This window comes from Osmerus mordax, chromosome 19 (assembly GCF_038355195.1).
Source record: "Osmerus mordax isolate fOsmMor3 chromosome 19, fOsmMor3.pri, whole genome shotgun sequence".
Lineage (NCBI taxonomy): Eukaryota > Metazoa > Chordata > Actinopteri > Osmeriformes > Osmeridae > Osmerus > Osmerus mordax.
In genome coordinates, this window is record NC_090068.1 from 5,988,654 (window position 1) to 6,001,345 (window position 12,692).

Consider the following 12,692-nt stretch of genomic DNA (forward strand, 5'->3'; position numbering starts at 1 on the left):
GAGATCACAGAATTTCTCCTCTGGAAACACACATGAACCATTAGAGGTTGAAAGGCTACACTAGTCCACAGTCAGCAGATAGAGGTACTTCTAAACTAAAGGTAGGAAAGTTATGGAGCCTCCCGCAGGTCTCTCGCTGACTCACGGAAAGACCAAAGGCTTTTTTTGTCATGGGATTTTATTGGGGGAAAGCAGGGGTGATGAAAAGAGAGGAGGAGAGAGTGAGAGAGCTGAGGAGAAAGTGGAGTCAGGGAGACAGAGAGAGTGAAGGACTACAGTGACAAAGGAAACGGGAGGCAGGGAAGAAAGCACGCCAAAGGGGAGAAAGTTTGTCAAGATAAAGAGCCAGAGAGAGAGAGAGTGAGAGAAACAGACAGGCAAGAGAGAGAGAGAGAGGGAGAGTGGAAAACAGATTTACAGACAGAGCGCAAGAGACAGAGATAGGGAAGGAGTGAAAGAGAGAGGAGAGTGGAGTCAGGTTCAGCCAAGGGTGCTCATTGGTCTGTGTGTGGGAGATTCCCGGAGGTAGCTGAGGGAGTTATCTGGAAGAAAGTTCTCCTCGGATTACCGCTTGCCAACAGTCGGACGGATTAGGCATGATGTGGCTGACTGTGCTCACCCTGCTCCTTTCCCCTCACCTCCCTGCCTCTCTCAATATCTCCACAGAACGCACAGTAGGTGTCTTTAGTTCCTATCCCGAAGGACGGACTGCTGCTTTAGAGAGCATGTAGATGCTAAACTCTTGTCTAACTACTGCAGGGTCATGATATAAATGTGCCTTAAAGATCTTTGACAGAACAGTAGGTGTCGTCATTGAGTTTGGTGAAGTCAAACTAATTGACTATTGACTATCAAACTCTATCGACAGCTGTCCAATGTTGGTTTATTGTTGTGCAAGATGACATACATGCATTGGAATGTCTCCTAAACTCTTCACGTCAAGCAAAAACAACATGTTAAAACGTTAAAGGTCCACTGGTAACTGAAAGCAACTTCAAAACAATCTTTACAGACAAAGCATGACAAATTGTAACTGGTTTAATTACCTAAAAGTCCTCTGTTTACATTGTACAACTGTTGACATCTGTTTTTCCTTTGATCAACATTCCATTATGATGTCACTGGTAGATTCAGAGTATTGCAGATCGGGAGTAGCCATGCCCAAATTTGACTCATTTAGTCACTACTCTCTATAAAATGAACAATATGCATCATCGTTCTCCTCTATGGGGAATAGCTATTTAAATTGAGCGCTTTCAGAGCTTGTTTTCTAATGACCTTGTCATTATTTTACCTCCGTCGGAGCATGAATGATTTAAATGATTTGCCCTGAGGGAACATTGAGAGTTCTCAACTAAAGTTGCGTTTCAGGTGGTGCCAACTCAACTGGCGGGTAGGCCTAACTCCAAAAACGTGGTAAATGACCCCATTCATGGTCAAACGTCGTGTCTCTCCCTGTTTGCCAGGACACAGAGAGCAGAACCAGTCTGAACCAATCTGAAGCGGACACGGATGAATTTTCCGAAACGCTGGTGAAGAACCACAAGGCCCCGGCAGGAGGCAGGGGTCGGGAGGGCTGCTCTGTCCCCTGTGACATCACAGCCAAGCTGCTTCGAGAGGAGAAGCATTCGCTCTGTGGTAATTTTCAACCTCACCAGTTTCCTCTTTGGCTTTACCATCTTTCCTCTCATCTGTGTGTGTGCGTGCGTGTGTGTGTGTGTGTGTAGGTCACCTGCAGCAGTCTCTGGTAACTTACGCGAGGAGCACCAGGAAACTGATCCGAGATGTCATGGAGGAGCAGCAGAGAACCTTGGAGTTCCTAACCAGCCAGGTACGACCCCCCCCCACACACACACAAACACACACACACAAACACACTCAAAGCTGCGTGTCGTTGCCAGGTGACAGAGCTGATGACCAAGGTGCAGACCCTCAGCTCAGAGGTCCAGAGGAGCAACAGTGAGATGTACTCCATCAAGCCTGTCCCGTCTCACGGTAACAGCCCACCACACCCCCTGCGACTCCACCCACAAAGACACACAGTTCAGCAGTCCATCTGCTCCCCAGGACCCGCCTGCGTTGCTGGCCTGACCTCAGATAACGTTGGAATGATGAATGTTTTCATAGAAAACTAAGTTTAGCCCGTAGTGAATGCTTAGCTAGTGTTAGTTAAGGACCATGGATCTTTTCTGTCACTGTGGTGTCACTGTGGTGACCGTGTTGTCTCCAGGGAGAGACTGCAGTGACATTAAAGACAGCCTGGGACCTGTGGTTCCCAAGATCCCCAGCGGAATCTACATCATCCACCCGGAGAACACGGAAACTGCCTTCGAGGTATCGCCCACGCACACGCATGTTTGTTTTACTATATCTTGTGACGACCCACAATTCAGTCCCGATTAAAATGGTGTTTTCCTTTGTTTACTGTTCTTGTGGGCACTTCTGGTTCTCACAAGAATAATTAAGCACACACACACATACACGCCACATGCGCAAGTTACACATACATGGATACCTAGAGGCAGATTGGCAACTAGACAGACAACCACGTCCACACACACACGGTCACACATACACTCACACATATCCTCTCCCATGTGTCGCCACAGGTGTTCTGTGAGATGGACTACATGGGGGGCGGATGGACAGTGATGCAGAGAAGGACAGACGGACTGACGGACTTCAAGCGACCCTGGGCAGACTACGCTGACGGGTTCGGACACCTTCCAGGTCACTCTGGGTTACAAGAGTATACATTTTTTGGATAGAGAACTGTGATGCATACGTGGGTTTGCGAATTGTGTCGTGCGATTGTACGTCCCCAAGTTTTGAGTGTACTACTCTGTGTTTGTGTGTGCGTGGAATGTGTGTGTGTCTGTGTAGGAGAGCACTGGCTGGGCCTGAGGAAGGCGTTCCACATCGTTAACCAGAAGGATGCTCGGTTCCAGCTTCACATTGCCCTGGTCTCTTACGACGAAACCACCTCCTACGCATCTTACGACGACTTCCGCTTGGACAACGAGACGCAGTTCTACAGCATACACCTGGGACGCTACGCAGGAAGTGCAGGTACACACACACAGCTACCTACCCATAAATAGTCAATTTGATTTCAAGCTGTGTCTGAGGATGAATGAAGTTACAAGGTTACAGTTCTGGTTAAGGGGTTTATTTTGGGTTGGTCAAGCCGGAAAACTACTTTGACCTTCAGGCGACGCATTCCGCGGCTACGACCAGGAGCAGAACCAGGACACGGCCCCGTTCAGCACGTCGGACGTGGACAACGACGGCTGCTTCCCGTTCTGCGCCATCGGCAACGAGACGGTGGAGAGCTGCAGCGCTCAGCACCAGCACACGGGCTGGTGGTTCAACCAGTGTGGCCTGGCCAACCTCAACAGCTCCCCCCAGGACGACCCCGGCCGGGGCGCGGAGGAGGCGGCCCACATCCACTGGGACACGTGGACGCGGAGCGGAGTGCCCCACAACATCCGCTCGGTCACCATGAAGATCCGGAGAATCACCACAAACAACTGAACGAGGGAGGACGGAAGGAAGGAGGGAGGGAGAGAGAGGGCGAGAGGAGGAAGAGAGGGAGGACGTAGTGGACTAGTGTTCGTAGTTTGTTGTCAGCTAAGCTTAGAGCTAAGATAAATGGAACCATGTTTCTCTTTTCGGTGATAACAATAAAACAATCTGAACACTGTGCCGCTGTACGTTTCATTACCAAGTTCCTCCAGTAGATGGCGCTTTGTGTGTCTCCACAACATGAGGGGCACACAGGAGACCAGACTGTGTAAGTCATAGCTAATCGACTTGGTTGGTCACTCTGATTCCTTCTGACTCTCGACTTGAACCTTGACCTCTGTTCAGAGGGTCCAGACAGAAGGTTCTAGAAAGGCCTGCCTCAAACCCAAGTCTGGATAACAGACTGACAGCTGGGAGAGCTCATTGGCCTACACAGCCTGGAGGACTTTCCCCCCTGTGTGTGTGTGTGTACGTATGTGAGTGTGTGTGTACTTATGTGTGTGTGTATGTGTGTGTTGCTTCTGCTGCATGTTCTGTTGGTGATGCAGGAGAGCTCTAGCTGTCTGGGTGGTCTATCAGTCCTCTCAGCTGTGTGTATATTCCACAGATAATGAATGGGGTTGCGTTAACGAAGCACACACATACACTCACCCACACGTACACACACAGACAATTCTAGGTGTTGTGCAAAACCTGTTTATACAAGTGGACCCCTTGTGTGTGTGCGTGTGTATGCTTGAAATGGCAGTGTTTATATTTAGAGCTTGGTCTGTTCTCCACAGAGAAAGACTAAATAAAAGTTCACCCAAGTGACATCAGTCTGACTATTTATCAACTCATCCAGTCAGTTACTGTATCCATGGTCACTCCCATCCCATAGTAACCCAAGTCTGGCTAAGGGTAGGGGAACAGCGTGATATTTGATATTTAAAGATACAAAATGTTTGTTTAATTACATTACATGTCAAAATGTGAGAAGTCAGTTCTATTTAATGAAAATGGGACACTTAAATAAGAGAGTGAGGGAGGAGAGGGGGGAGAGAGACAGAACGAAGGAAAAAGAGAGAAAGAGATAGAAGGAGAGCGAGAACGGTTGAACCCAGAACAGACAGAGTGATGACCTGTGGAATCGTCTAAAGATCAGCTTCTCCAAAACGAGCTCAAAATAGGCTTCTATATTCTGTATGTCTGAAAAGGTCAGTGTGAAAAATGCAAACAGACTTATGGGGATCAAGACCCTGCCTTCCCATGATCCTCTCTGATTTACCTTAAACCACCAGTTATACACAATATCTAAAAAAAAACACAGATACACACACACACGCACACACGTATTCCTGTTTGATAATGAAAATGTACAGAGGAAGAATGTGTGTACGTGTGTGACAGTGTGTGTGTGTGTGTAGAGTTTCCCACACTGACTAAGGATCAGGGGATCTGCGCAGGAGCACACAGGAAGCAGAATCTTCTGGGAATTTAAAACCCTGAGGAATCTCATCTGCAGTTCTTCGTGAGATAACTCTATGTCTCTCTATCTCTCTCTCTGTCACACACACATACACGCACACAGGCACAACCACACTTGTACAAACACACACACTCACAAAGCATGTTTAACTGGTTTGGTGGCTATTAAAGTGTCAGAACAGTATGTAAGCTCAGTAAAGTGTGTGTTTAGGGCCTTCCTCTGGCACTGCTTTGTTTTTCTGACCTCCACACGACACAATCTGGCAAACAGAAGCGGCGTGCATCTTTTTCTATTCTCGAATAGACTTAGTGAGACCGTTAGTTCTGGGCATTGAAAAACTGATCCTCTTGTTCTGTATTTCACTAGTAGATTACCCGGTCAAATGTTTGAATCAACTAAACACGTTCTTTCTGTTTCTCCTCAAACTTACAGACGTCAAGCAAGGCTTTAATGGAGTACTCCACCCCTGATCCGCTGGTGCTGGCGACAATGAGAGTAAGCAGATAAAGGGAGATCGAGAGGAGAGAGAGAGAAAGAGAGGGAGACCGAGAGAAAATGGGAGTGAAAATAGAAGGAAAGAGGGAGAGACACGGACTGACAGAGAGCAAGACAAACAGATACAGCAAAACAGAGAGAGAGAGTGAGGAAGATAGAGAGAAAGAGAGAGAGAACTCTGAAACATACATAGACAGAGCGAGAGAGAAAGAGAGAAGACAGAGAGAAGACAGAGAGAGAGAGAGAGAGAGAGAGAAAGAGAGAGAGAGAGAGAGAGAGAGAGAGAGAGAGAGAGAGAGAGAGAGAGGGAGGGAGAATTAGAGACATGTCAGGGACCCAAGGCACGAGAGACTGAGTGTGTGGACCCTGGGAGCGGAGCGGTCGGTCGACGGGAGGATGAATCACAGACGGTCCGCCACGGATCACCACAGCCGTCCGGCGGGCCACAGCGCTGGGAGCAGGGTCAGGAGCCGCGACAACCTCCTGGTGAACGAGGACTTGGGAGAAGACCACCTCTATGGATTCCATCCTGGGTAAGTGGGTCGGACTCGTCTCCCTCAGAGAACAGAGCTGATTTTGAGTCAATATTCAGGACTGGTGACTTGGTGGGACAGGTGGACCGAGCCTTATGATATCACCTTTTCTGTTTGTTCCTCATTCAATATGGAATTGTTTACGAAACTAAAGACAAACTATCCTGTGCTTCCCTTTATAGTTGGCCTTGAAAAAGAGAATTGCATTGATTAACTGCTTGAACCCAAACCAGTAGGAATGTTCTCAACATAATCCTGAGTTTTCGATACAGTTTGAACTCTCTCTCTCCTTCTTTCATAGTTCACCCCCAAAACCCCCTTGCTTCAATGCAATGAATGACTCCAGCTTGCAAGTTTCTTGTGTGTGTCGACATTGTGCCTTGACATGTTTACGTGTTTTCTGCCGCCTCTGCCCCTGTGACAGCCGCGGCAGCACGGAACGACAGCTCTTGGCGCGTCAGATCATCGCTAAGCGCCAACGGGGTCTGCGTGGCCCCGCCTACATGTTCTCGGCCCCTTCCGTCAGCCTATCGGAGGCTGAGCAGCGCTTCCTGGATGCGGCTGAGTACGGGAACATTCCTGAGGTTCGGCGCATGCTCTCGCACATGACCAGTCTCAACGTCAACGCGGTGGACTACATGGGCCAGAATGCATTGCAGTTGGCTGTGGCGAATGAGCACCTGGAGGTGACAGAGCTGCTCCTGGGGAGGGAGGAGTTAGCGAGAATAGGCGACGCCCTCCTTCTAGCCATCAGTAAGGGCTCCATGTGTGCTTGCCGATGTGGGTGTGTGTGTGTACTTGTGTGTGTGTGTGTGTGTTAGTGTAAAACAGCCTCCTGCATGCCATCAGTTGGGGGCCACATAGACTACAATGATTTGGACAATGATCCCACATACTGGATCCGAAACTCAAGTGTGTGTATGTGTTTCTTAGGTAAGGGGTATATTCGCATCACTGAAGCTCTGCTTGGCCACCCCTCGTTCAGTGACAGACGTCGTCTGGTCGCCAGCCCCTCGCAGGCCGACATGCTGGATGACTTTTATGCCTACGATGAGGACGGGACACGGTGAGAATGTGTGAGTGTGTGTGATCGCGAGTTAGAATGGGTTAGGGTTAGGGGTTAATGGTTAGAGACACAAGTTTGAATGGAAGTGAATGGTCGGGCCCCATTAGGATAGCAAAACAAACTTATGAGTGTATGCGTGTGTGTGTCCACAGCTTTTCCCATGACGTGACCCCGGTGATCCTGGCAGCCCACTGTCAGGAGTATGAGATCGTCCACATCCTGCTGGGCAAAGGGGCTCGCATCGACCCCCCCCACGACTATTTCTGCTGCTGCGACTCCTGCAACTACCAACAGCAGTACGACTCCTTCAGCCACTCGCGATCGCGGATCAACGCCTACAAAGGCCTCGCCAGTCCTGCCTACCTCTCCCTGTCCAATGAAGACCCAGTGTTGGCTGCCCTGGAGCTGAGCAATGAACTGGCTGTGCTGGCCAACATCGAAAAGGAATTCAAGGTGGATAAACAGTGGGATGTTAGAGAATGCCGTTAAGTCTCTCCGTGTCTCTGTCTCGCACACACAATTCAATACGCAAGTGTGTTCGATCAATCACTCTCTCTCTCTTCCTTTGTTTCTCTTGCTCTCTCTTACTCTGTCTCTCTCACACAAATGGACACACGCATACACTCAATCGCTCACTGTCTCTCTGTTTCTCCTTATCTTTCTTGCTCTCCATTCTCCATCTCTCTCTCCCCCCCCCCCCCCACCCTCTTTCCGTGTTCCTGTGTAGAATGACTACTGTTGCCTGTCGGGCCAGTGTAAAGACTATTTGGTGGGTCTGCTGGATTTGTGTCGGAGCACGGAGGAGGTGGAGGCTATCCTGAGTGGAGACACCGACAGCGACGAAGCCTTCGACCTGCCGGGCCGACCCTCGCTCACGCGCCTCAAATTGGCCATCAAGTACGAGGTCAAGAAGGTCAGTGGGCACACGCAAAACACCGATTTGGTTTGCGGAGAAAGGCAGGCAGGCAGATGGGCAGGTAGACTGACACACACACACACACACAGACCGACGAGCAAACACACACCATCCTGCTGTCCAGTAATGTCCTCTCAGGATCAGAGAAGAATTTCGACTGAAACGACTGTTTATGTTCGCAGCTCAAATGAAATAAACACAGTGGCTAGCCTAAAAACCCTTCACTCCCTGGCTTCCCTCCTTTCTCCCTCCGACGCCCCCTCTCTCTTTACCAATATCTTTCTCCACCCTTTCAACACCTCTCAGCCTCTTCTGCCTCCCTTTCGACGTCTCTCCAACTTCCCTCCATGCCTTGACCCCATGTTTCATCCCCTCACCCCCTCTCCCTTGTCTCTCTCCCTCAGTTTGTGGCCCACCCTAACTGTCAGCAGCAATTGCTGGGTATCTGGTACGAGAGTCTTCCTGGTCTGAGACAGCAGACCACAGCGGTCAAGCTGCTGGTGGTGCTGGGCGTGGCTGTGGGCCTGCCGGGCCTGGCCCTGGCCTACTGGGTGGCCCCCTGCAGCAGGGTACGGAGCGTACGGACTACACACTAAACACAAGGGCTATTATAGGTTATCTTGTGAATGTTCTGGCACATAACTATAAACTGTACCCTCTGTGCCCATAAATTGTGGCTCATTGACTGTGTTGCTTGGAAATATGTATGCTTGTGTTTATGCACATCGGCTTAGGGGTTCTTTGTTTGTCATTGTAGATGTTTTTGTGGTATTCTTTTTGCATGTTTCTAATCGTTTCATTGAGCAAATAGGGGATCCTTAAAAAAATTACAAATAAAATGTATGAATAAAGGATGAATACCATTCAGAGTTTTGGCAACTTCATATCGTTCCTGTCTCTCTCTCCCCCTCAGGTAGGGAGAGTAATGAGGAGCCCCTTCATGAAGTTCGTGGCCCACGCCTCCTCCTTCACCATCTTCCTGTGTCTGCTGGTGCTCAACGCTGCCGACCGCTTCGCAGGAACCACGCTCCTGCCCAACATGACCACTCACCTGCGGCCTGCGGCACTGCCCCTCGAGCCCGAGCCCGAGCCCGACCCCCTGCTGCTCTACCGCATGACCACCACGCCCTTCACCTGGATGGAGATCCTCATCATATCCTGGGTCATGGGTCAGTGGGCGGCTGCAGCGGTTTTTCGAAAAGAGAATTGAGAGAGATAAAGGGGGGGGGGAGGGATGTTTTGCTTGCAGTTTACTACTTCCTTCTCTACCAGCCTCTCTTCTTCTCTTCCCTCCTTTCCTCAACTCACCACTCCACTACTTTCCCTCCCCACCCCTCCTGCAGGTATGATCTGGGCGGAGGTGAAGGAGATCTGGAGCCAGGGACCGGGGGAGTATCTGTTAGAGCCGTGGAACTTTCTGGACTTTGGCATGCTGGCCATCTTCCTAGCCTCCTTCAGTTCCCGCTTCTCAGCCTTCCGGCTGGCCCGCTCCGCTCAGACCTACGTCCACCAGCACTACACCACGCTGTCCAACGTCACGCTGCCTCCGGAGATCCACTACTACACTCTGGGTGAGTCTCTCTCTCTCTCTCTCTCTCTCTCTCTCTCTCTCCTCTCTCTATTTCTCACTGTCTCACTCACACAGAAAAGAAACACTGTTTCCGCTCTCTCCCTCAAACTCTCTCTCCGTCTCCCCCACTTGCTGCCCCACTTCTCTTTCTCTCTCTCTCTCTCTCTCTCTCTCTCTCTCTCACAGACACAAAAAACGCGGCACTGTAAACAACCAATCCATCTCCTTCTCCTCCCCTCCAGCCCGTATCTACTGGTTGCCATCAGATCCCCAGCTGGTATCCGAGGGCCTGTATGCCATCGCTGTGGTGCTGAGTTTCTCCCGCATCGCCTACATCCTCCCAGCCAATGAGAGCTTCGGACCGCTGCAGATCTCGCTGGGCCGAACGGTCAAGGACATCTTCAAGTTCATGGTCATCTTCATCCTCGTCTTCCTGGCGTTCATGATCGGCATGTTCAACTTGTACTCCTACTATTTGGGAGCCAAACAGAACGATGCTTTTACCACGTAAGGCCCGCAGACACGCTCGCAGGAGCGCACATGGGGAAAAGGCTACCCAGAGAATTTCATTTGGCTGGTGTGACCCCTGCACACAGCGCTCGTTTCAGATTGATAGTCTCAGTTGCTATGGTGTTTACGTTCTCATGAGGAGGATCTGTGCTTCCTCCCTTGAATATGAATTATTGTTTCCGTTTGAGCTTGAAAAAATAACCTCCCTCCCCCATCCATCTCCCTCCATCCCACCTTCTCCCTCATTCTCTTCCTCCTTCTTTCTCTCCTTCTCTCTCTCCCTCCCTCCCTGCCTCCCCTCCCTCCGTTTCCAGCTTGGAGGAGAGTTTCAAGACATTGTTCTGGGCTATATTCGGCCTGTCGGAGGTGAAGTCGGTCGTCATTAACAACGGGCACAAGTTCATTGAGAACATCGGGTACGTGCTGTATGGGGTTTACAATGTCACCATGGTGATCGTGCTGCTCAACATGCTCATCGCCATGATCAACAGCTCCTTTCAGGAGATCGAGGTACTGTATAACACACACACTAGATTTCACCGCAGGGCTTGGACGTGACAGCAAACTATTTACCTCTGTTTATAAGAAAGCGATATCTTGCATCTCTCTTTCTTTCTCTTTCTTCTCTCTCTCTCTCTGTAGGATGATGCCGACGTGGAATGGAAGTTTGCGCGCGCCAAACTGTGGTTCATCTACTTCGAGGAGGGCAGGACTCTTCCTGTGCCCTTCAACCTGGTGCCCAGCCCCAAGGCTGCCCTGGGCCTGGTCACATGCATCAGAACTCTGCTGCTGCACCACCTGGTGGAGCAGGACCCGGTCATCGAGGGGGCACAGCTCAACCAGGTACTCAAACACAAACACAGCTCAACCAGGTACACAAAACACAGCTCAACCAGGTACTCAAAACACAGCTCAACCAGGTACTCAAAACACAGCTCAACCAGGTACTCAAAACACAGCTCAACCAGGTACACAAACACAGCTCAACCAGGTACACAAACAGAGCTCAACCAGGTACACAAACACAGCTTAACCCTTGTGCTGCCTTTGGGTCACAATGACCCGAAGGTTCACAACGACCCATCGTTGTGCTGCGACAACTTTACCCAATACAAAAACAAATAAAAAGCATTTTCTTTTAAACTTTGCGCTGTGGGGGGTGTGATACAGCCTGACAGTTAAAAGAAACCGCTTCACTTTATTTTTGTATGAGGTAAAGTCGTCGCAACACGTGGGGGGGTCACAATGACTGAAGGGTCACAATGACCCGAAGATAACACAAGGGTTAAGTCAAAAGTCAGAGAGATTTTACATTTAGTCATTTAGCAGACGCTCTTATCCAGAGCGACTTACAGTAAGTACAGGGACATTCCCCCGAGGCAAGTAGGGTGAAGTGCCTTGCCCAAGGACACAACATCAGTTGGCATGACCGGGAATCGAACTGGCAACCTTCGGATTACAAGCCCGATTCCCTCACCGCTCAGCCACCTGACTCCCTCATTTTGTTTTTTTGGATTTTGGTTGCGTGCACAGTAGAACACAGGGACATTTTGGACAATGAAAATTCCCCTCACACGGCTGTTTTAAATACTCTGGAGGAGAACCCAGCAGACACATCCGTGCACGCACACAAGCTATTTTGTGCCATTTTCACTCTCCTTGGCAAGTATTGCTAACTCCCTTCTTACTTTGAACCGTCGACACCAAGGCCTTGAGGCCCACAGAACGTTCAGTGCCACCCAGTGGCCACAACCACAAGGCTCCAACAGCGCTGGTAGATCAAGAACAGACTGAATCCGCTGTGCGTCAGTATGCCAGTCCGTGTGGTTAACCACAGTATTACTGTCTTGTGTGTTCCAGCTGGGGGAAAGCAAGGTCTACAGTGGTTCAGCTGGTCCTACACGATACCAGGTGGGCCACCCAGCCGATAGATTACATCAGACGGTATACGTCGGATTTCCCAGATGAATAAATCCCACACTAAAAGAAACAATGACGTGAAGGCTTAAAGACCAGGCTTAATCTAGGCAGCGTGGAGTCATTTGTTTTGTTTTTCCTTGTAGAAGGTCATGAAAAGACTGATCAAGCGCTACATCATCAAAGCCCAGACGGATAAAGAAAACGACGAGATTAACGAAGGTACGAGACCGATGCCTTTTTAGAGGCTCTCCTTAGCGGTGTGTGTGTGGAAACATAATGTGTGTGTGTGTGTAGGTGAGCTGAAGGAGATCAAGCAGGATATCTCCAGCCTGCGTTACGAGCTTCTGGAGGAGAAGTCTCAGAGCATGGAGGAGCTGGAGGGGCTGCTGAGGAGGCTGGGGGAGAAAGTGCCAAACTTTAACACAAAGTGACACACACACACACACGCACACTCTCACTTCTGACACTGGTCCAGTAGAAGGAAGAACATTCAGGACTTTGACAAGTTTACTTGTACTGCTGGCTGGTCCATCAACATGCTTCAGTCTTCAAACTTCACCTAACATCTGACAGATGTATTGCCTGTTTTAAAACAACAAATGCCCATTCATATTCTACGCAGGCTACTATAATGCTCTCAAACACCTAGAAATGACTAAATCTCAGACAAGATTTTTGCTTTGTACTAA

At 49.7% G+C, this 12,692-nt stretch overlaps 2 protein-coding genes across 2 annotated transcripts; both read left to right on the top strand.

Moving 5' to 3' along the window:
* Positions 1-313: 313 nt before the first annotated feature.
* On the top strand, positions 314-3,644 carry angptl5 (angiopoietin-like 5). The gene is made up of 8 exons (XM_067257749.1): positions 314-674; positions 1,467-1,638; positions 1,728-1,831; positions 1,902-1,995; positions 2,231-2,334; positions 2,610-2,730; positions 2,884-3,069; positions 3,212-3,644. Exons 1-8 carry the CDS (start codon positions 597-599, stop codon positions 3,532-3,534), a joined length of 1,182 nt encoding a protein of 393 aa, XP_067113850.1. The 5' UTR covers positions 314-596; the 3' UTR covers positions 3,535-3,644.
* Positions 3,645-5,884: 2,240 nt separating this feature from the next.
* Positions 5,885-12,644, top strand: trpc6a (transient receptor potential cation channel, subfamily C, member 6a). The gene is made up of 14 exons (XM_067256821.1): positions 5,885-6,021; positions 6,446-6,774; positions 6,955-7,087; positions 7,240-7,540; positions 7,815-8,000; positions 8,408-8,572; positions 8,917-9,172; positions 9,347-9,574; positions 9,816-10,080; positions 10,398-10,593; positions 10,726-10,926; positions 11,944-11,994; positions 12,147-12,222; positions 12,298-12,644. Exons 1-14 carry the CDS (start codon positions 5,885-5,887, stop codon positions 12,432-12,434), a joined length of 2,661 nt encoding a protein of 886 aa, XP_067112922.1. The 3' UTR covers positions 12,435-12,644.
* The last annotated feature ends 48 nt before the right edge of the window (positions 12,645-12,692 follow it).